General features: G+C 36.0%; 2 protein-coding genes across 5 annotated transcripts; one reads left to right on the top strand and one right to left on the bottom strand.

Annotated features, from left to right (window-relative positions):
- Positions 1-66: 66 nt before the first annotated feature.
- On the bottom strand, positions 67-20320 carry LOC122408295 (Kv channel-interacting protein 2-like). Of its 4 annotated transcripts, none has more exons than XM_043415000.1 (6): positions 11141-11242; positions 10818-10904; positions 3667-3894; positions 3004-3074; positions 2543-2761; positions 67-2271 (listed from the first exon to the last, which is right to left on the bottom strand). In XM_043415000.1, exons 2-6 carry the CDS (start codon positions 10843-10845, stop codon positions 2161-2163), a joined length of 657 nt encoding a protein of 218 aa, XP_043270935.1. In that variant the 5' UTR covers positions 10846-10904; positions 11141-11242; the 3' UTR covers positions 67-2160. The 4 variants fall into 4 exon arrangements, with proteins under 4 accessions (XP_043270935.1, XP_043270936.1, XP_043270933.1 ...); XM_043415001.1 differs by having other exon boundaries at positions 10818-10968; positions 11141-11158; XM_043414998.1 differs by lacking the exons at positions 10818-10904; positions 11141-11242 and adding an exon at positions 20013-20320.
- Positions 13405-19336, top strand: LOC122408288 (putative uncharacterized protein DDB_G0282133). Its single transcript, XM_043414992.1, has 4 exons — positions 13405-13644; positions 13914-14123; positions 15576-16986; positions 18329-19336. Exons 1-4 carry the CDS (start codon positions 13558-13560, stop codon positions 18925-18927), a joined length of 2307 nt encoding a protein of 768 aa, XP_043270927.1. The 5' UTR covers positions 13405-13557; the 3' UTR covers positions 18928-19336.
- Positions 20321-21298: the final 978 nt, after the last annotated feature.

The following is a 21298-nucleotide window of genomic DNA, read 5'->3' on the forward strand; positions in this document are numbered from 1 at the left end:
TCCTTTTTTCATATCTTTTCTTTCGATCTGGTAGAAAAAACAAAAGTAATAAAGAATACAGGTCGGTTTTTATTTTCATTAGCATGGCTTTATTCGTTCTTTCGCGAATGATGCAATCGTTGAACATTTTTGCTTCTCACATATCTTTTTCGTCACATCATTTATGTGTACATAATATATTTTAATCGTCAACGAGGCAAGCGCAACGAGGTACAGAGATAATTCTGAGAATTTCTTGTCCTTTTACAATCATCCTTCGTCGATTACATTAAATTCGTGCGCTGGATTCGCGTACGAGCGACGTTTACGTTTTTTCAGACTCGCGAAATAGTTTTTCATAAATTTTTCAGTAATGTATGTATATATCTTTTTTTACGAGTATTTATAATATAAGTGTCTCTTAGCTTTCTATATATATATATATATATATCTTGAGGAGTTTTTTAAATGTATATTCGATAACGTCTGTAAATGATCAATATTATTAATATTATTATTGTTATTTTTATTGGTATTTCTCTCAATGTTAAGTAGTAATAAGGTACAGGAGAATCACACGAGGCGGGGCCGAAGAGGGCCGCGTTTCTCTTATTATTGGTCAACTCTAATCAATCGCGAGTCACGTTTGTTATTTCATCAAACTCCATTCTCATTAATATCTCCAACGTTTCATATTTTTGAAAGATTATTAATCTAGCGATTTCTTTCATGCTCCTCTTGCTTTCCATATTGTTATTATTTTATATTTTTCCGATCGTGACTGTAAGTTTTCATTAATTCAACGTACTTCTTGCAATCGTGACAAGTAATTTGTGTTCTCAACACTGCACAACTTTTGCATACCTCGCGTATCATTTTTTGATGAATATGATTCTTCTGAGTTGTTCAAATAGTTTTAGAGATAAATCAATCCTTAATTCTTTTATTTTTCTATTCTTTTGAGTTCAATTATAAAGTTTCGAAATTTTTATCTCAATACTTTTTGTCTGCGAACCATGCATAATCATTTCGAATTAGAATAATATCAATTGAATCGTTTGAACGGACGTAATGAATAGCTTTTAATGTCACTGCACGGATTACTCTTTAAAGAAGGGAGAAAGAAATGCGAAAAGTTTCGCTCTGAAAGAATGTGATAAATTTGTGAAATTCGCATCTTCAATTACTTTTCTTGTTGAGAACACGCACTATCGTTGCGAAGCGACGCAAACAAGTAATTACATTCCTTGAATGGAAGAATGGAAAAGACTTTTTAAAAGTTTGATAATTCGTAAGTTTTTTAACAATATTTTTCATTCCGCAGATTCAACAATTCATCGTCTCTTTTAATCAATCACGTTTCCCTTGACTCATCAGCGCTCTTCTATTGAAAAGTGAAAGAAGTTTTGGAAATTCGTAATAAGGAATTCGAAGCTGATACATTTCTCGAAGACGTTTCGATCTAAGGATAATATTAGAAGGAAGAGAATAAGAGGATTAAGGAGAGAGAAAAGAAGAGGTAAAAGCAGTGGCCGAAACGCGAGGGCACTTTTTTTTTCATAAATTTTCAAATTTGATCGTTTTTATACTATAAAGACATGAGAAATGCCATTTCTTGATAAGATCAAGGAAAAATCATCAAACATCATTATTCAAATGAACTTCAAAACAATATCAAAAGCTTTCTGCAGTTTTGTGCTCGGATAAGCAACATTTTTCGAATACTACATTCACTGTTGTGACAGTTCATCATTAAGTTGAAGGGTAACAAATTGTTAATGTAATCATGTGGCATAATTTCTCTTTCATTATTGTATAATACTTCAATAATACTGCAGTTTTTCAGTACCTTTCGCTCGGCTATATGATATTTTGTGGTAATATTAATCATTCGATATAATCGTCGGGGGTTTGAAAGACTTGGGTAGATGGTGAGTGGTGTATCATACGTTTGAACGTATGTACACGCAGATTCTCCATTGAGGATATAATTCCGATGAGTTTTATCTTTTATAGAACAATCTTTAAAATTTTTCCGATATTCTTTTCCCCCTCTCCGGGTCGTTGTTCCCTTGACGAATAATTAGTTTTGAAAGAGAATTGAGTTCGTCGTAGTCGATACGAGTTCGTCGTATCGACCACATTCTCCATTCCTCTTAATATTATTGAGTTAAAATCATCTCATAAGACCGTATCGAGGGTACCGAGACTTCGGAGTAGTTGCTCGTCCTTTGAACACCATTGTACGAGTTCTTCGATTGTAACAACACCGTCTTTGTTCGCATCGATTAACTGAAATTACGATTTTCATTTTTTTGAAATCTTCATATTTCTCAAATCTTATTATTTTTATCATTTGTTTTTTTTTGCAATTTCTTGTTATTTAATTTTCAACAATTTGAAAAATGTTCAAATTCGAAAATGTAAACGTCGATGGTGTTTACTAGAAGAATAGTATTTTCCATTGGTCAAATTTGAATAGCTGTCAGGTAAAATGGTTAATTCTAAAAATTGAATGATGAATTTGTTTTTCTGTTTAGAATTTACAAAAACTTTTCCTCACATGGAAAATACGATCTACGTGCTCTCTCGCTGCTGTTCCGGGCTCCAGGATTTGTGGCTGCGTGTATCGTCCCAACATTTCATAGATTGACCCAACTACATCCAACATTTCCTCTTTGCTGATAAGACCATCACCATCGAGGTCGTAAAGACCGAAAACCCATTGGAGTTTTTCCTCCACCGAACCTCTTGATACTTTTGATAAAATTGACAAAAATTCCTGCAGGAGACACAAAGTAGAAAGAAACATTTGTTGGAATAAAAGTTATTTTCGTCTATTATTCAAAAAATCAATCCGCCATTGACAACTAATTAATGAGTTTAACGAAGAAAATATTTCAACATTTTATATGCCGATGTGTATTTATTATGTTCTTATGATTCTATGCAAATTCATCGATAGCGTTCACTGTATTCGGTGAATTTATAAATCATTTTATTTCATAAAGAACGAAAGCTTACCTCGAAGCTTATTTTTCCCGAAGGTTTCGTCTGCATCGTATTAAATACGTAATGCGCATATTGACTGGCATCTAAAAGAAATTATTCAATATTTTCAGATTTACATTAATAAAGGGAAACTCCATGAAGAGGATCACGAAAATGGTCTGAACGGAGGAAGATTTCCAACGCAGATATCAACATACGAATAGTCAAAGTTTTACACGAGGAAATTGAATTGGTGACGAAAGTTTTGCGGCAGAGAAGAAGTTTCAACGATTAAGGAGGAGTACGATGATAAATTTCGGGGAGTATGCCAACGAAACGTCGAGTTTCATGATGTATACGTGAGAGAGGAACGAGAACAAAGTTCTTCGGATGGAAACGTCCCAGAGATAACGATACTGGGTAAGAAAAATGTCGTTTTGAGGAGAGAACACACTCAACGAATGAGCTCTTGGAAAAGGATCATATGAGGTCGTCTGAAATGTTCGACTTTGCACTAGGAATATTCATTTGTGTCTCGGGAAACATCGGATAAGTACTGCGTATTCAAAAAATGACTTTAACAAATCAATCACCTTTACAATTTCGATTACACGATAAATTATGAAAAACCTTTCTTTTTTACCTTTCTCAACGACTCATAGAGGGATGGATTAAATGGAGATCGTTTGGACTCACCACCCTGAGGAAAGAATTGAGAAAAAATATGCTTGAAGGCTTCCTCGTCGACGAGACCGGTCGGGCATTCCTGCTTGAATCCGCGATAGATGAGCTGAATTTCCTTACGGGTGAATCTCGTTGTCGCCGCGAGCGTGTTAAGCTCTTCCGGCCTATGGCGACCACCTAGAGCAAGACTGGCTGCTGCAGAACCCCCCAAAATGCTCACGTCATCCTCAAGCTCGTCCTCTGCAAGATTCGAACCGGTCCTAAACTCCTTAAGACTGTTTCATTGAGCTCAAAACTTTCGAGATGCTTGACCCGCAAAAAGTTGCTTTTCTCCAGTCGGTGTGAGAGAGTGCGAGGTATTCTTTGCTATTTTTTACTTTATTTATTTACGTTAAAGAGTGCAGGATAGTCATTACCATTTATGAGAATATCATCCAACGAGTTCGAGGTTTCTAGAATCATTGTTTTTGTGGTTTTTGAAAAGACACTTGTCAGAGGGTAATGTGCAGGAATATCAGGCAAGATAGAATGTAAACAGCGCGGTGGCTCCAAAAAAATCGATCAATTTCCGTTTTTTCCAAAGTAGAAACAATTTTCATTTTTTCTGGATTCTCAAAAAATAGATGTATGTCATGAAGAATTTTCTCAAAATACTCCAGAACTCCCTTCGATAATTTCATCTATTTTTAACTCGGAATATCGATTAAAGAGTGTCTGTTTATTCGTCATTTCCATCAAAAAATTTAGTGCTCGATGTAAAAGTAATAATGCTAATAATTTGAGGCTTCCAAATTTCTGTCAATACATGTATGAAATATTTTATAATATCGGATTGCTTCAGCTAACTTACTAGCTTTAATGCTCTACTTTACGAAGCATTAATTTTTGATCAAGGACTTGAAGTAAGGCCAAATGAACAGTCGATTTTTTTTTCAATCGCCCTAACTCATATATTCATATATAATAAAATATTATATATAAATATTAATCGCGTGGAGGAGAAAATTGCCAGAGAGTAAATACACTCATCTATTAACTAATTGTAGATAGAAGTGTATTAAGGGTAAAAGAGCTACCGAGCGTTTTTAAAGTACAAAAATTTCTGTAATACGCTAATAAGTAAAAAGTATATGACTACGAAATAAAAACTGCACCCGGAGAAAAATCATATAGTTGAATCAGAGAAATACTTGGTTCGTGTGTATCATTTGAGTGCCAGGATTGTTATAAAAAATTCAATGATAATTAACCAATACGATTTCGAAAAGCCTACGATGGGGTTGACAACGACTCCAATTTTCCATATTAGAACTTCCGATATTTATTTTCGAAGCTTCAGTTCATTTTTAAAAAGTGAAGCGAATGGTGAGACGAAAAGTAAATCAAAAAGTACATTGAAAAGGTTTAGGCTTAATGACATAATGATTTGATCATTTCTTTTCATCGTTTTTCAATCAGCTGTATTCCTGAAAAATTTATTTACAAAGAAATTTATATTCGTCTTATGTGAATGAATAAAAAATTCAATTCAAGCAGAATATATTCAGTCTCGAATCAACCGGTTTTTTTCTGGGTTTACAGGCTCGTAATAAAATATGATTACAGAGTCTAACATATCGCTACTCGTCTACCAATGAAATGGACCTGGAATAGAAACGAGAGTTGTTTCGCTGAAACATGAGTGAATGTGCGAACGAGAGAGGGAGAAAGAGAAAGAGAAAGAGAGAGAAAAAGAGCTCTCTCTCTCGACGTAGTGCAAATATTTACAGCCAGCACTACAAGTGAATCGATCGAAATGAAGATCGCATCGCTGAACGAGTACGTTACTCATGTCGTATTAGGCGGGTTTCGATGAAGTGGGGTTACTCTTGCTTTCAGATCAGAGACGTTGAGAATTTCGAATATTTTCATCATTTAAATGAACCACTTCCGGCATTTTGAAATTCCTCTTCTGACTTTCGAATCATTCGAAACGAATATCGTTGTAAAATTTACAAAAAAGTCTGTGACAAGTATAGATAATTATGAAAATAAAATACTTATTTTGATTCGTCAAAAACTATTGACCAGTCAAAAATGTTTATGGAATATTTATGATTAAAAACTCAAAAACGCGTATACTTTTTATTATACGGATCATTATATGAAGAAATTCTTCACGTCTCCGTTTCATGCATCTATTCGCAAAAACTATAATTTCCTACAAATGAGTTATATGATGGATATTTACACGTCGTCTCGAGAAACTTGTCGCATGCGTCAAATGATTGCACCAATCTTTAGCTAGTGTTTAAAACAGTCGTTCTTATTATGTTTTCAATCTCCTGATCTAATTTTGAAGCGAAAGACTAGGTCCATTCTAATTGAAGTTTAAAAAATCTACATTAAATTCGAAAACTATGATCTATGAGTTAGAAAAGCCTTGTATGAATTTTACAGCCATTTTTTTTTACCTTATTCACTCACTTTTGGAAACAGGGATAATTCTGAAACTTTCATCCTTCGTTAAACTCGAAATGTCTCATAGTTTTTCCTTTCCCTTGTCGATTTTTGTTTTAGAGCTTTTTCCATCTTGGCCAGCTCAATATTTTATGCATTCGTTCTGGTTTTGTGGTAAAACAAGCTTACAAACTCTCGAGGAAATTGCTTCGCACGTTTCATCCTAGGTGCGTGACAACTAGAGTTCTTCCGGAGAGTCGTGAATTTTTCATAACGGTACCACAAGTTTTCCGCGAATAAGTACATTATTCATTCTACGTTTGCTCTGTACTCGTAGAGCTAGGAAAATCATGTTGTTTGTGAATTCGTGAAATTATGTGAATTATTCTTATGCGCACCTTTTCGAAGGTAAATGCCGAGAGGAATTTCGAATGGGAACCGAATCTAGTTTTCCTATTAAAAACATTGTCTTTTATTTCAGACTCAAAATTGGTCAACAGCCAATTTTCAGTGATGCAAGCTTCGAAATTGATTAACAATACATTATGTTAATTGAATTTTAGCAAACAGGAATGCCATACCGATGAAAAAAAGGAAAGAGATAAAAGGAAGATGTGAAAAATTCGAACTTGAATCGATAATGACGTTAGTTCGCCCCTGAAAACTTGTGAAAACGTTTGTAAAAATGCACTTATTTGCAAGGTTCGGCTTATAGTTTTACATATGAAACGAGACTGCACTCCAAAAAGTCAGTTATTACAATTGCAAATTGATATTTGTTCGCCGAAAAGGATCGCAGAAGCTTAATGAAAGCAGAACAGGAGGAGCATCAAAGAGAAAATTCCGAGAATCATAGTTGAAAGGTGAAGCTAAAAGATAGAAAGGAAATTCATTCACCACGAAGTTTTTTATGTATATGCTCCCGTAGGGATGAGGAAAACATGAAAGAGGAGGGAACATTTTGACGATCGCGTTGGGGACGATTCGCACTCTCGATGACTAAATCTTTTCCGACCTCAATTTCGGTACTCAGCGAATCGAAAAAATCCTCTCTATTTACCACATTTGAACACGCGTGAATTTTTGAAAGGCTTGTTTTATCGTTGGTTTCTTATCTCTAAATATTAGAATTAAAATTTGTATTCCTAGATCTTGATCTCCAAATTTTAGAATTCAAAACAGAGTTCGCTTATCTTATTCAACGTTTCAAAAAAATTCAAAGATATTTTGGAAAAAGGAAAGAAATTGAGACAAAAATCATCGTTGTGGAGGAACTTTTAATATTGATTGCACAAAGGAAGGAAAATATCGTTTTTTATCTCAACAGTTTTTCTGTTACAATATTTTTAAAATTTTTACGATTGAGAAATCCCTAAGATTACTCAATCATAAACATAGTGGCTGAGTATCGAAATTATGGTGGACCGAAGGTTGGCTCCCGAATTGCGTGGAGTGCTATCTTGGAGTCAAAGAACCGTTTGAGGTGTTGATTAAAGATGAACGCATTTATGAGTCACGAGAGATTCGATGAGAAAAAATATCTTCATAAATAAAAGGGTCTGAATACAATTTCTATATATTCTACTGCGTCGTCACGAGTCTGCGGCGAATACGTGCGAGGAGGAGAGCTCCTGGTCGTGTCCCGGGCATTCGGGTCACCATGACAACCGAGCAGAGCTCTTTCTCTCTCTTACTTGCCCTTGCTCCTACTCTATACTCCATAGAGCCTGTATTTTCAACCCCCTAAAGGAAAGCATAAAGCACATACACACTAACGGCCACTCTGTCCGATCAATTAGCAAAATCCTTAACTCGTTTATACCCAATTTTACGACAAAATAAAGAGAAGCTTGGATCCTTAAAGAAGGAACTATTTTAAAATTCTCGGGATGTTGAACCTTTTTTGGCTTACTTTTTGATCTAAAATAAAAATGTTTTTTTCTTTTAAATTTGGAAACATTCGAACATTTTTTTCCATATTGGAAATGAAATTCAGAAAAACCCTGAGCTTGTAGAGCGTTCTCCAACAAACTGGCCTCTGGCTCTGAATTTCTTGACGTTTTAGGTTTTCGTGGACGTGCTTTATTGGATTTTTCGTACACTTTTTTCTTTCTGTTTTAGAAGATTCAGGCACGATGGATTTTTTTTTCAATTTGTAATTCAAATCCAAGTGTTCTTCAATTTCTAACAGGCTTCCGTTTTTTTCTTTCTAGAGATTTCAAGGAGTTTATTCATTCTGGCGGTAATTGAAATCCAACGGATCCATACAGCGTAAGGCACAACGGTCGACTGAACGGAATATCATTCATATTAAATCAGATCCCAACGAAATCGTTTTCCTACAACCACGTTTAAAAGGGAAATCTCGAAATAAAGTATCTCTGAAAATCAGAGATTACAAACGTCGAGATTGATACGACGCTTCGTATAAACTTACTACACAAAACGCTCACGATTATAACATTTTTATTAACAAGCTTCGTGAAATTTTTCGTTGCTATTGGAAATTTCGTAGAGAAAATCTATTACAAGGACGCAGAGTTACCGTCAAAAATGTGAGTTTCTTGAATGCAGCGAGTGTACTTTTAGTTTTACAATAATGAGCAACTTCGTTGCATTCCATGCGAGCTTTACCAAGATCTCTCGAAAATAGCGAATGCTGCAGACTAAACTATTTTTTATCTTTTGACTACAAAATTGTAGTACTTCGAAGCAAGTGACAAAAGCAGCCATGATTTGAATGTTGCCTGATCAGAGCTAATGATCCGAGACAAAAATTAATATGGATTTTCCCAAAGCTGAATTGATTTTTCCATAATAGACTTTACAGATTGCAGTAAAAAATGATAACTTTCGACACGTTCAATTTTTATTGGGCTTGCAAGAGCTTGATGACTGACATGATGATTCAATTCGAAGCTTGACTTTTTGAGCTCATGAGTAGTTTTGAAAGCACAATTGGAGTGTGAATTAAAAGTTCGTTAACAATACAAAGATGTCCCCATTCAATGAAATAAAACTAAGCAAAAAAAAACATTGAACTCGAATGATAAAAAATTCAACTAATAAAAATTAGACGGTGGGTTACGCCTCCTTTCCGTGAATAATTCCCCTCAAAGGGAATAAATAAAAAAAAGCGCGCTTTAATTCATCACAACTGCGGATGTGTCAGCTTTGAAGGGCAATTCAGAAATTGTATTCCGTTCATATCTAAAGTCTCGTACTTGTTTATTTCATATTCATTAATTCAATGAAACTTCTCTGTGTTTTAGCTGATTAAATTAACTCGCGGAAGCACCAAGTGCCGGAGGAACGTTTACACAATGAAAATGAGGATAATGTATGCCGGCGCATACGATTATTCTCTCAATCTCCACGATGGAGCCTCAAGGGTGTGGAGAAGCTGCGAAGGTTGTGGAGGAAGATGAAATAAAGACTCTCTTTCAATTCATAATTAATGGCACGGGAGCTCCCTTCACCAGCACTCCGTTACTCATTAATAATCAGAGTATTACTGTACCTCCATGAGTAATTAATCAGACATGGGCAGTAACTCGTTATTTTCACAACGAACTATCATTTTCATATCATCACTTGAATGTCTTAATTACGAATACAAATTTCTACTTCCAAGTGTTGTGGTACCATGCAATATTGACAAATGATAGTTTTCACGAATAACTACTCCCGTCATATGATTCTCATTCTCTTGACAAATTTTTTTTTATGAATTACTAATTCTCAAGACGGAAAATTCGGCTTTAAGATTTTAGCAAAAGCATTTTGCTCACGTTTTTGTACGAAGATTCAACTCCGTACATTCAAAGTTGTTAAGACACTGAACTAACAGTTTCTCATACACAGCCTCCGGGAAAAGTCAGAAAAGCTTATTCAAAAGGAAGGCACAAAAAAAATTCAAAAGAATGATGAAAAAATCTAACAATAAGAATTCATTTCGTACGACAAAAAAATGTTTGAACATCGGTTGAACAATTGTTTGTAAAAATGGTTGACTCATTAATTTTTGATAATTTTGACATTTGATTTATTATTATCTATTTCCAGTGACGTTCCAAGTGCCTGATGTTTTTAAAATCCTCGATTTTTCTACGAACTTCGGAGGACTTCAGCTTTTCGGGATAAATTGATTGGCATGGATCCATGTAATTATTCTTCAAGTCACTCATTTCTCTTTTTCCCAAATACGTAAATAACAGAAGCTTTTGTCCAACAATAATATATCAGTGAAAATGAATTTTCCTAACATTCGTACAAGTTGTGAATGACAAGTCTAATTAAACATCTGTTTATAGGTGGATTACATCCGCGTCCGATATCACCCGGTGTCGTATTCCAAAAACAACAACAACAACGCCGAAGTTATCTGACTAACCAGGACACGGGATAAATTGCATCGTAATATGTGTATTTATGAGAGACTGAAAATAACAAAGTCACACACCAACGTCGGTGACGATGATGATGACGATCCTCGTTGTCTCGATTATCGACTGGTACAATTACTTGATGAGGAAATTCTCGAGCGTGCTGCTATAATGTACAGTCAAAAGAGGAGTTAGAGAACGTTTGCGAAGAGATAGATGGACAGAGAGAGATAGAGAGAGAGAGAGAGAGAGAGAGGACAGAGCGAGAGGTGATGTTTGTGCTCTACGAAGATTTTCCATACAATTGTTCTTAACTAATGATTGCAAAAAAAAACTTACTTTTTGCACGTCCCTTACGAGATTCCATCTTGTAGAGTTTCCACCAAAATTTCCCACTCGAAGAGCTCTTTGAAAGTTCTTAGAAAGCTTTTGTCGAATGGATGAAATGGTTTAATGAAAATATAAATTATATTTTTTCTCGATCATCGACCTGCAATACGGAAATAATCGACCACGTGTGTGGCTCTCTGTTGTGTCGGGATGAACTTTGAATTCGAAACAATTCCAATGATGATGCAAATTATTCCAAATATTTAAAAAATTTTAACGGTCTTGCAGGTCATCTGAATTTAAGGACCTTCGATGAACAAAAACGTGCTTACAGTCTTTATTCTGGAGGAAATTTTGCCGCTGAGAAAGAGGAAGTATGACAACACACGATGAGCCTCGTTTCGCTACGATCACAGACTGAACTGTATTTGACGCAAAAGCACGGGGTACCGTGCTTGCGCGCAAGTCCAATGTGAACATTTTTCTTCTCCGTAAAGCAATTCTCTCGCTCTGGCTCTCCCTCTCTCTCTCTCTTTTCCTATCCCTCTTTTGGTCTGTAACTTGTGGCGGTAACGAATGGTTCACTGTACATGACACGTTATCGTTTTTCCTCTACATTACTACCTGGACTCGATATTTCTTCATTTTTTTTCGTCGTTTCGGGCTTGAGACATTCCACTACACTGCCAAGAATTTCGATAATATGCCTGCACCACCGGGGTTCCGTTACGATGAATTTCATAAATGTTACATGACTAATGACGTTGGATATCTCCCCTTTGAAGTGCATAACTCTACATAAATATACATCTCCCCTATAATAATATCGTTAAAGTGTCATTTTTGCCCGGTTATCGATCAATACAACCTTGATGGCTCGTGATATATAAATAGTAAAGAAGGATGCTAAATTTATTTTCACTTTGTTTCTCCTCATTATTTTCTCACGCTCATGAAATTTATGCTACGAGTTCGGAGTGAGCTTTATTAAATTTGGCTCCGTATCACGAAGAAGCTCTTGTGAAACTATAAAATAACGAGGAAGTAGAAAGAACATTTTTTCTGCATAGTTCGGACTGCCTTTGAAAAATTCGAAAGGGAACTTTATATTTCGCTTTGACGACACGCCCCGACCTTTTTCATCTTTTCCAATCCGATCTCAATTATTTTTTAATGACGTTCAATGCGCTAAAAGGATTCTCCGATATCATAAAATCCACGGAGCTTCGAACACACAAATAGAAAGGATGAGTCTGAATTTTCACGGAAATGAATTTTCATCTCTTCGAGCATAACGAAAAATGCACCTCAAAATGGGGACAAAATGTCGGCTTTTTTCATTCACTGAGAAACTCGAGTTATGAAAAAATACAGAGATCATCTCTTCGTACTATTTATAATTTAATAAGAAGAGGCTCTTCAGCCCTTGTAGTATGCTTGTCGGAACGAGGATGTGGGTGAACAGCGCCCTGGAGCTCTCTAAATACATCTCACAGGTTTGAATTTTTTACAATTTTTTTTGCTCAATTTATCTGCCCTTTTTTATAGTAAAATCATCACGTGCTACGTTTCGTCGCTCATTACAGCATTAATAACATCGAACAAGGTTGATGAATTAGGGTTGATGAACAATAATCGATTCGATTATTAATTCATCTCCCTGGATAACGTTTTCAATTCGTTAATATTCATTCGTTGTGTCCTCTATAAATATTTTCCAGCGTTGAAAATATCTCTAATCAATCTAATTGTCTCCGTACAGTAATCTCAAAAAATCAACTTTACGGTTTTTTTTTTAAATAATCTAAAGTTCTCGGTCACTATTCATTTTGTTTCTCGGTAACTAAGAATGTATTGCAAAAAATCTACTGAACGCGTTTTACATGAGCAAAAACGAAAGTCTGCATGGATTAATCGACAAATTTAGTTTTATTTTGAGTTGAAATACTGGGCAGAAACGTTCCGGAACAGGAAGCACTTCAAAGCGCTCTATCGAGTTGCGTGAGTACGAAAGAGAACTAAATAGTGGATACTTGTTTTTCTCGCCCATGCATGATTATTTAAAGAAAAGGCTTTCCTCTCACGAAAAGCACAACGGACGACTATTTTATTTTTCACTATCTGGAAATATTGAGTCTCACTGAAAGAATACAAATAAATAAAAAAACGAATTTTTCAATGTAATCCTGATTTGACCAGTCGATTCGGACTGTATATATATATAGCAATGGTGCGTCCGCTTTATTGAAAGCGGATGATTTCGAAGGTTTGAAACTACTCGAAAACCTTTTAATACTTATAACCGCGATGTGGATAATCCATGAAAGAATAATTTGAACAAAATATTCATATAAGGCTTTTCAACATCATTTCGATCAGAGCAGAGTAACGAAGGATAGTGACGAGCAACGACTTACGCAAAGAAAGCGTTCAAATATTCGCGTTGCCAAAAGTTTTCCCCCACTATCACCGATACAAAACCCACTCTGGATATCGTTCAAAACAAGAATTTTCCGTGAAACAACGTTTGTCACGATGAGTAACGGCGGATTGAGGTACCCTAGCAGCTCATATTCTAGCAGACGAATTACTCGCGAAACCGGTGTTCATATTGAACGTCGCTTTCAGCGAGACAAAGAAAAATTTGATGGTTAAATTTTTGGAGCTCTAATAACAGATTTACAAAATACACGTGTTCAGTGTTGTATCAGCGAGTTCAGGAAAAAGTCGTTTAAACGAACGAGGAGAAATGGACAACGATCATGATCTCACTCACTTGTCGTACAAGGAGCTTCAAGCACTTGCTTCGGTGTATCAGGTGCCTGGTAATATTAAGGTAAAAAAAAATTTTCACCCGTTTGCACGCGTTACGCATTCCTCTCCCACCCATCGATCTATTTTGTGTAAGAGTTCATGCGTGAGCCTGTAATTCACTTTATTTTCGCTGCTCGCGACACATCGATTTTGCTTCTTCGATATACTTTGAAAATTTGTACCCGTGTTCGAAATTTCGTATTTAAAATAACTTTCCAAACCAGTCTTCTTTTTTCGGTCTCAAGTTTTATCCTTATTCATTTTTTTCAATGTAATTTGTACCTCGTGCAGAAGCATTTGCTGATTAGGACACTGCAAGCGAAACAAAGTGGAAATCAGCTTGAAGTCGAACGAATGCTCACAGAGGTTCGACAGACCCGGAAAAAGAGAGTTAAGAAACAAAAGCTGACTAATATGGGCGTACCGTCTCCAATTCACAGTCCGAATTACAGAGTTACTGATGATCGTTACTACGCGAGACATCAGCCGCCGTATCAATGGGTAAATTCCTTGCTATTTCGAAAACCAATTTCCGACGAATCGATTCGTTATTTCATCATCGTAATTACAGACGATTGAGTTTTTTGCTATTGTGCATTGTTCAAAATTTTTACCTATAAAGGCGAGGATTCAATATGGCCGCTCGATGCATAATCATATGACAGCGAAACTTCAATTTTTTTTGCATTTTTAACCTTACTATTGCATGCCATTTCGCTCTCTAATTTTCTAGAAACTGCGATTTTAACATCGGGTATGCGAACTTATGTTTGTTAAATTTTTTTTACTGCCCCAAAACGTTACGAATGGCGTGTAAAAGCGGCAGACTGATCAGTTTGTGGCGAAAAACAGAATTTGTAACTGTTTGATAAGTTTTGCACAGGTACTGGCAAAATATTCTAGTTGTTTTCTATACCCTGTAAAAAAGCATGTGGTTTAAGTGCAAATGAATTGAAAATTAAATCGTTTTCTAAAGAAGAAATCAAATTACTAAATTACACGAGGTGATTTTACGACCGAATGATTTTCTTCGCAACTCATTATAGCCATTAACAATCACAAACTTTTCAAATGCAAAGAATTTAAGCGATTGAAAATGAAATGAACATGAAATGTAAAAAGATTTAGCGCTAAAAAATGCATTTAACAATAGAAACTCGATTATTTATTGATGACAGAACTTGATCTTGAATGGATCAAACAACTGAAGAAAGGATCAAGTCTGAAACAATAACCGACCTAATTTTCCATGTATATTTCTTCAGGTATTTAGAAGATATAAGAAAGAGGATAGGCGCATTGAAAGATAATAAAAATTTTGCAACTGAGCGTCAAACTGAGCGAAACAGATTGCCGCAAAAAAATCTTTTGCAAAATTATATTTATTTCATATAATTATATCAAATTTATTAGAACTTGATGCTTCAATTCTATGCATAATGAATAATTTGGTCGTGAATGAGGTCTTGAAGCGGGTACTAGAGCTGCTATTGCAGAATTGCCAAAATAAATGGTGATAACAAATGTACAAGTTAATTACCAATAAAAAAAAATGTTTACAAAATAGTTATTCTGCTGTACTTGCATACTTCCATTTATATTTCATAATTATACAGACTTTTCATGTATTTGCACTTTTAACAATGCTTGTGAACGATAGACACTAAAATAGCCAGTAAATATAAAAGCCTTTGAGATTTTTGTATTGAAACAAAACTAAAGTCGCTTTGACGAGGGAGTTGAAGATTTACAGTTTGATAGAAATTCAATATAGAATACGGAAGTCCTTCATTCTAATAAAAAATGAATTTCCAAATGAATAATTTGAATAAAATAAGATAAAATAAAATTATAACATGATATTCATATAAAAAAGTACAGATTTGGGAAAGCATTATTGACAAACTGATTTTCAAAAATACTTTCATAATCACAGAAAACTTAAAATTGTAGGTAGGAGCGGAGGAAGAAATAACAATGAAAGAAGACGGCGTGATGAAAGTCCCAAATTACATGGAATTTCAGCAATTCTTGTTCCATCGATTACAAAGAGATCAATATCAAATGTTGCATAGTTTGAGCGAGAATGAAGTTGGGCAAGGTCCCTCCATTGTGGATCTTCGTACAGGTGCAGGATCATCTGTACCTCATTTACTGAACATGGAAACTGATAACGTTAAATCAAGCGTGACGATGGATCCGAACAGCTTCGATCGTCCTTCGAGTGAGATGGAGTTACAAATAATCGAAAATCCGAACGAAAACAACCAGACGAGGCCTGAGTTATTGAAGAAGTTATTGGAGGCACCAGTAGGTGCGAATCTCGGTGAGATTGCGAGTCCAGATGCGAATTCCCCGCGGATTTGGTCCGTCGATCAATATGCAAATAGTGGCAATCCCGTGGATGATTCGGACACGCTTACCGCAGAATCGGACACCGAAAATGACGAGCTCTGGGATCCAAGTAACAATAACAACAACAACAACGACAACAACAACAGCAACAACGCTATGCATTATTACGACGCACTGAATAATTCGAAGAATTATTCATATTCAAACGGTTCCGAAACATTGAGCAGAAACAACGAAAGTATTGGTCAATTGCGTAACAGTTTTTCGAGTGGAACGATACAGCAGTATTCATTCGGCTATCATCAAGTAACCGATATTCAGTCAAACTGCGACAAGTGGATCGCAACGAATAATTTTGTTAATCGTGATTCCAGCTACACTGAACACATCACCGAAAATTCTCGGTTCTACAATTCAGTTTACTATGAAAATAATGTTGCCAGTTCGAGCATCACCAGGCCAATTAATCTGGATCGAAAATTCCAGTTCAATGGGCCAAACGAGAGTCTCAATTATGGAGATAACCAAACGGCTCTTCATGGACAACGTTTCAATTGGTCCACTGAAACTCATCCTTACTATCAGAACCACAGTGCACTGACAAATCCTTCAGGAATTACCAATGATCCATATTCTCAACAAATCACTAAACAAATCATCCTTGATTCTAATCGAGAGTATTGTGTTCAAGGATCAAACGAAATCAACACTGTTCAAAATCCTTGCCATGCAGAAATCCAGTCCGTACCTGAGACCCAATTTTCTGGTCATGCTTACAACAGAGATTCTGCTGCAACTCCCTTTCACAGTCAACATGAGAATAACAACGATACGCAGTATTATTCGAATTACTATCCTCAGTATTCTCACCAACATACTGAACACTTGGCTACCTTTTCCGGAACTATAAATCCGAATCAACAGTATCACCAAACTAACGGCATCGCACAAGAGACAGACACTCATAAAAATCCCACTGAATCTTCAACAACCCAGACCGTCTCCAACGGTGTGTTCTCATTTTTATCTCTCAAATCAAACCTTACGCGACTCAAAATGTTCTTTTCATGCTCTGATTTTTTTTATAGACAAACTTGGGAAGAAACAAACGATCAAACTTACATAACTTGTTTCGAGGAATTTATAGAATTTTTCGATCACGTACCATCATCACCATAAACTGCACAACGAAAAGTATAGATTCGACTTTTTTTGAATCTTTATTCAGTTTATTTTTCTCAGTCAGAATTATAAAAAGTTATCAGATTATTGTTCAAATAGAATATTTCTCGACTGATAGGACACTTTTTTTCTATTTTTTGGAACATCAAATAAGTGTAGCATATTTATAATTTTCATTGCTCTAAAAAGTTCTGCTTCCGTAATGATTTTCTTATACTTTTTTTCTTAATCAGCTGATTTATCGTATACATTGCCAATACAAAATCATTTTGTAGATACAAAATTAACAGATGGATGATTATCTCTGGTAAAATACTGCTTTCAAGTTATGGACCTCGAACCCGTGCAACTGATAGATCACCTTAAAATAATCTGAAACTTTTGGGAAATTCCGAAGCTTAATTGTTTGCTGAACAAGCAAGAGAAATTTTTCTCTTGTACATACGAAATTTTATGTAAAAATGACGAAATCTTCAGGTTGAGAGGGAATTGTAACAATATTGAAAAAAATTTTCTCACAGGGATATGTAAAGTGGAAAAATAATACCATTTCCACAGTTCTAATTCAGTTAATTATTTTCCTCTCAAGTTTTGTAATCAGTCCTAAACCAAGAATAATGTCGTCTGCATGCCTCGGGGCCCTTACTCGGAAAAGTTATCAATTATTCAATTTGATGAAACTGCTGCCTTTGCTGCGGTCAGCTGTCCCCGAAATACAGCAAAAATGCATGAGACCAAACTCGAAGAGCATAAAATTCTTACGACCGAGCTACAGACAGTCCTTTTCTATTTTAAGTAGTTTACTCCTGAGTACGGATCGTATAAAAACCGTAAAACCCCTGGGCTCACGTAACTCGCGTGTAATTCTTGAAAACCAGGTCGTTTTTCGAGTTGCTGTCAGGACCGAATTTCAAAGAGTATAAAAGTGTTATCAATCGTTTTCATGTGGAAAATTTAAGGATCGAGCGAATCGGTCTCGTAAATTTTCGCTTTTTTTCACCTGTTCGACAGCGTGTACGGTTAAGTGCACGACTCTGTCCACTTTAATAATCAATAACTCATCAGGAAGAGACTGCATAAAAACAGCACTAGACTTACTCAGAATTATTGCGATTTATGAAATAAATAGCTTTTGAAAATCTGTCAAAATAAATATCGATTTGTTTCAGGGGTTCTTGATCCCTATTGGCCACGATGGCCGATGAATGCGGCCGCAACTTCAACCGGGAATCTGGAGACGATCCTAAACCTCCACGGCCGTAACAATAGCGGTTTTGATTATTCAAAGAAGAACGAAACGTCATGCGTTTTTTGTTACACCGCGCCAATCGTAACGCAAAGGATAGAGGCGTCGAATACGTTGTGTACGCCGAGCAAACCACCGATCGCGGAGAGCCGACAGCATTTGTTCACACCGAACGTGTTGGTTTATAACGATGCTTCGACCGGCATGATAATGGCGAATATGAGCGAATCTTCGAACAGCGTCGAGAATCACTCTCAGGATCCGTTGAAAATGGAAAATTTAAATTTGAGCAAAGATCGCGATTACGAGCTCGGAGTTTCCGACGGTTCGAGCGACGATTCCATAAACGACGTTTGGATTCATGACTATGGAAATTATCCGGTGAGTTCGGACAATGCGTTGCACAGTGCCGAATTGACCAATGACGAAAACGACGACGATTTGTTCTCGACGGTAAGGGATTCCTCGCAAAATTCCATCGGTGATCAAACCATCGAAAACTTCACTGACATGAGTTACTAGACATCCAATAATCATTGCCCTAAATGCTCAACCACTTTGGAAAATACCATTTGCTCATTGCGTCATTTGTTAGTACAAATAATCGTGTTTCTTTAATAACATCACTATTAAAAAAAATTAAGTTACGCGGTATGTGAAACATAGATTATCGTCATTGAATATGTATATCAATCTTAAGTACAAAGTACATCGTGTCATTCAGTAGTGCGGTTCTTGTGACCTTATATCCTCAAATGGAATGTAAATTCGATCTCCATTGAGTACTTGCAAGTATTGTTTAATCGTTAATTATTGATTTGAAGAAACGAAAACGGAAAAAACTATGTTTTTTCATGAGTTATCACATTTTGTATACAAGTTTCATAACTTTTTTTTAAATATCTATAATAAATATGAATTTGACACTGCATGTTGACATTCACTGCACGTTTTTCATTACTCCTTCAGGTTAATAATTAGCACTTATTATCAATGAATTAACATTGTAAATCAAACAATTTCACATTTATTGGCAAAAATATTTGAGGTCGTTGAATCTCAGTTGCGTTTTCGAATTTTGATTTTTTGCTAAGCGGTCGTGCGTAGGGCGTTCTAAACCGTTATTCATTCAAAGCGTAAGTGCGTTCGTTAGTTCCATGCTGTACAGTATTCGTGAGCACAAAATTCGAGGTAGCAGTCTACTGAAAACTCAAAATGCATTCATTCGTTCAATTAACAAGTAAAAAATCGCTGAGAAATTGGTATTTTGTAAAACTTTCACATTTTCTCAAAACAATTAAAGAAACGTTACGCTAACTTCGGTTGAAATTTTCATGTCAAAGGATCCACTGAATACAGGCTTTTTTTTTCAAAATTCCTCAAAATCTGCTGTTTTTATTTAAAATTTCATGTCTTTTTTCCTTCAGTGACATTGTCATGTGAAAAAGTTTTTCAGGCTCATTACCAGTACGCTCCAAAAGTGAAGAATGGAAAAAAATTGAGGAAATACATAAAGAAGTTCAATTGTTTTGAGTAATGTGCTGGTAAAAAAAGAAAATGGGAATGGCTTGATCGAGTGCACGCAGTTCAGCTAGCCAGCGACTTACCACTTTCCTCTGGTGGTTGAAATTGTGCACGAATATAATTCAAGAATCTGTGAGGGATGGATTCTTGTCGTCGGCCTTTGAACAAAATTTCGGTGTCCGGGCATCGCGAAGTGGTTGGCCGATCGGAAGATTTTCCGGGTGTAACGTGAACGCTGTACATAGTGGTTTTGAGACTGGGAAGAGGAAGAAGTGGTGACTCGGATTAAGCTGTGTAATATTTAAGCAAGCGGCGGAATTTCGGGAGCAACCAGAGAGAGAGAGAGAGAGAGTAAAAAACACATCCGTTTTGTTTGAGAAATACGAGGCAACTGAAACCGACGTTTTTCCGGACTGCGACTTGCATTTCGTTGAAAAAGAAGCTTGACATATGTAAGTGTGTACATGTGGGGGGCGAGAAGCTGAGCGAACTGAAATTTTTTCCTCGCCCGAGTTTAATGAGGTACTCGAAGCGCGAGACTAATTATTTCGGTTGTGGTTGCAGTTTCTCGTGTTGTACACACGGTGATGAATTTTAGCTCGAACATAACAGCAGAAAAGCTCAGAGTATTTACATTTTATTCCATATTTTATATCTCGCTTCGACGCGGCCACTTTAAAAGATGATTTAACTCAATTGCACTCGAGCGATGCACTCTCTTAAATTGTCACATTCATAATGCAGCATAATCATTCGAAAGAAATGAATGAGACCACCGTGTACATATCGACACAGCTGCACTTGCTAAATGGTTGACCTACTATATGCATTTTTCTCTTTTTCCTCTCAGTCTCATTCTCTCGCTCTCTCCAGCCTCTTCTTTAATACAGCGTACTCGATTTTGTGTGTTTAAGAGGTCGAGAACATTCGTCTCGGCTTCTCGAATAATTCGCTCGTATGAAAACAACCCCAGTAGAAACTTCAGGGGATACTGCGCGCTAATCCCTTTAGAGGCGATATCCCTCGCTCCTAATAATAGCAAATCAACCAAATTTTTTATAAGTCGATCGATCGAGATGATTCACAGTTTCGAGACGATTATCTGCGGAGATGCCATTTATTCGAAGCTTCTTGGAGAGTTTAGTCAAATATTTTTCATTTCGGTTCATCATTTCGTTTATAATTGCAATGTTTTTAATTATTTGCATTTTTTTTTAGAGACCCAGTCTTTTACACACTAGAGGAAGGAAAATTTTCTATTCTTTTGCCTTCTGTTAATAGATTTTAATACTTTTTACTCGAATGGTTAATTTCAGGCAAGATATCACTGGAAATACAGAGCTTACACGGTGTTTTTCGAATTTGTACG

This window comes from Venturia canescens, chromosome 3 (genome assembly GCF_019457755.1).
Source record: "Venturia canescens isolate UGA chromosome 3, ASM1945775v1, whole genome shotgun sequence".
Lineage (NCBI taxonomy): Eukaryota > Metazoa > Arthropoda > Insecta > Hymenoptera > Ichneumonidae > Venturia > Venturia canescens.

Bases quoted from the DNA above. Each gene is read 5' to 3' on its own strand.
- LOC122408295 (XM_043414998.1), bottom strand. From the start codon at position 20,172: ATGTACAGCGTTCACGTTACACCCGGAAAATCTTCCGATCGGCCAACC. The intron at 3,075-3,666 runs GTGAGTCCAAAC...AATTTCTTTTAG, and splicing joins TCAATTCTTTCCTCAGGGTG to ATGCCAGTCAATATGCGCAT. The intron at 2,762-3,003 runs GTAAGCTTTCGT...TGTCTCCTGCAG, and splicing joins CGGGAAAAATAAGCTTCGAG to GAATTTTTGTCAATTTTATC.
- LOC122408288 (XM_043414992.1), top strand. From the start codon at position 13,558: ATGGACAACGATCATGATCTCACTCACTTGTCGTACAAGGAGCTTCAA. The intron at 14,124-15,575 runs GTAAATTCCTTG...TTAAAATTGTAG, and splicing joins ATCAGCCGCCGTATCAATGG to GTAGGAGCGGAGGAAGAAAT. The intron at 16,987-18,328 runs GTGTGTTCTCAT...GATTTGTTTCAG, and splicing joins AACCCAGACCGTCTCCAACG to GGGTTCTTGATCCCTATTGG.